The sequence below is a fragment of the Camelus bactrianus genome, chromosome 3, assembly GCF_048773025.1.
Source record: "Camelus bactrianus isolate YW-2024 breed Bactrian camel chromosome 3, ASM4877302v1, whole genome shotgun sequence".
Taxonomy (NCBI): Eukaryota; Metazoa; Chordata; class Mammalia; order Artiodactyla; family Camelidae; genus Camelus; species Camelus bactrianus.
The window spans coordinates 117,065,313-117,068,029 of NC_133541.1; the positions used below are offsets into that span (position 1 = coordinate 117,065,313).

General features: G+C 41.7%; 1 protein-coding gene across 1 annotated transcript; it reads left to right on the top strand.

Moving 5' to 3' along the window:
- The first annotated feature begins 942 nt into the window (after nt 1-942).
- LOC105067901 (olfactory receptor 2T11) lies at nt 943-1,896 on the top strand. The gene has a single exon (XM_010953578.2). The coding sequence runs from the start codon at nt 943-945 to the stop codon at nt 1,894-1,896; it is 954 nt and encodes a 317-aa protein (XP_010951880.1).
- Nucleotides 1,897-2,717: the final 821 nt, after the last annotated feature.

Genomic DNA, 2,717 nt, shown 5'->3' on the forward strand with positions numbered 1-2,717 from the left:
TAATTAATCCTCAATGAGTAATGGCCTCTTTGTATAAATCTTGCCTTATGTATCTCTGGCAGCTGATTGTTCCTGAGTTATATCCTAGTCAATTTAATAGGTGAAATGATTTCCTGAGCTCTGTGAAACACTCTAGAAAATCAGTTGAATTCATGGAGGGAGTCATGGGACACTCCAGTGTACAGCCAGTAGTTTAGGAGCAGGGATGATGATCTGTATCTGCAACTGGCATCTGAGGTGGGGTCAGTCTTATGGAACTGAACCCCTAACCTATGGGACATTTCCAGAAAGGTAGAGTGAGAATTGAATTAAATTGTAAGACACCAATCTAGTGTCTATAGAGGTTGGAGATTACCAAGGTAAGGGGAGAAACCCCCACATATTCAGAAGCGTCAGAAATGAAAGTATTGAAAATAGAGGAGACACACAGGAAGCATTTGTTTTTTTCCTTTACACCTTTCACTTAATATGTTGTTTATTCTGCTCACCTTTAGCCATCCAAATAATCACTGAATTAATCATCCTTTCCTCCAACCAGTATTTACTTAGCCCTACTACGTGCTGGACGAGATTCTAAAGGCCAAAAATGCAGAACAAACTGGGCAGATCGAGCTGAAACTCTAAGCAAGGTACAGCAAACACCAAAATTCTTATGCAATTAGCACACTTTATGTACTGCAGCATAAACACAATATAAAAAGTGTTGTTCTCCAAAGAGAAAAAAAAAGAACAGGTTTATAGTTTATGATTTATGATATGTCTCTTGGTCCATTTGTTTATGTCTCTAGCATTATGACATTGAAAATTTTATTGGAACCAGTGGCTGCTGAGGTGTCATCTCCAATGTGAGTTTCTCCCATATAAGAAATATTTTCTTTCTCCTTTTTTTTCCCCTGGTATTTGTGGCTTCCTGCTCCCCTGGAGCTGTCATAGGCAACGTCAATGAAGAACGGAACTTCATCCTCTGACTTTATCCTCCTGGGGCTTCTGGTAAACCCTAGAAGTACAGGGATTGTCTTTGCGGTCATCTTCGCTATTTTTGTGGTGGCTGTAACTGCAAATTTGGTCATGATATTCTTGATTCAGGTGGACTCCCGCCTCCACACGCCCATGTACTTTCTGCTAAGCCAGCTGTCCATCATGGACACCCTTTTCATTTGTACCACTGTCCCAAAGCTCCTGGTGGACATGGTTTCTAAAGAGAAGACCATTTCCTTTGCAGCCTGTGGCATCCAGATCTTCCTCTACTTGACCATGATTGGCTCAGAGTTCTTCCTGTTGGGCCTCATGGCCTATGACCGCTACGTGGCTGTCTGCAACCCTCTTAGGTACCCAGCCCTGATGAACCGCAAAGTGTGTCTTCTTCTGGCTGCTGGAGCCTGGTTTGGTGGGTCCTTGGATGGCTTTCTGCTCACCCCAATCACCATGAATGTCCCCTACTGCGGCTCCCGCAGTATCGACCATTTCTTCTGCGAGATCCCTGCAGTTCTCAGACTGGCCTGTGCTGACACATCCTTGTACGAAACCTTGATGTACATCTGCTGTGTACTCATGCTGCTCATCCCCATCTCGATTATCTCCACCTCATACTCCCTCATCTTGTTGACCGTCCACCGTATGCACTCGGCTGAGGGCAGGAAGAAGGCCTTTGCCACGTGTTCTTCCCACTTGACTGTAGTCAGCATCTTCTATGGGGCTGCCTTCTACACGTATGTGCTGCCCCAGGCATTTCACACCCCTGAGCAGGACAAGGTGGTATCAGCCTTCTATACCATCGTCACACCCATGCTCAATCCTCTCATCTACAGCCTCAGAAACAAAGCTGTCATGGGGGCATTTAAAAAGATACTTGCACAATGCTTATCTGCTCCGAAAGTATCCACAAGTGATGGTTAGAGAGTCAGTACACTGGGAACAGGTTTTCCTAATAAGATCCTCTATGTGCCCTGTTTCACAAGAGACTATGGAGAGTATCTGGTCAGGTGTCAAAGATTGTTTATAGTTGGCAATTAAGAGGGTTTACCTTGGCTGGTTTCTTCCGCATAGATGAAGGGAACCAAACATTTTTCATTAGTTGTGCTAGACTTTTTGGATAACTATCAAAAGCAATGTATTATTAGGTAAGTAAAAGAATTCCTCTGATCTTAGTTCTTATCTCTTGGAAAAAAAGAGAAAAAAAAAAACAAAAAACAAAGCAGGTATTAGAATTTAAGCAACTCTCATAAGGTCCCCTTTACATTCGCTTCATGGTCAAACAAAACAAAAAACCTTCCAAAGCTACAAAAATTTGGTGCCCCAAATTCTGCAATTATTTTTGTATGGATAAGAAAAAAAAAAATACCAATTCACAGGTGACTAAGAAGATAAATCACAAATTTAACCCTGCCTTTAATTACTGGATTTTCCCCAGTGGATTATAAACTTTATGATCACCTTTACAGCATTTGTGTGAAAATACTGACTTTCAAATACTGGGCCACAACAGATAGTGGATAGTTGAGCTAAACTGAGTGTGAATTTATGAGTGTCTGAGCTTTACACACCTACTCAAAGTGAATAGACTCTAATATTTAACATCGAAAAACTCTATCACGCTTCCTTTCATGTTATTTTAACAGCAGAGTTCTAGAAATGGGGAGAAAACTTACACTGCCCAACGCTGTGATTCAACAAAATGACATGAATGCATTTTTAGTTTTCTTCAGAGATGGGAAGTG

Coding starts and splice junctions, on each gene's coding strand:
- LOC105067901 (XM_010953578.2), top strand. CDS start 943: ATGAAGAACGGAACTTCATCCTCTGACTTTATCCTCCTGGGGCTTCTG.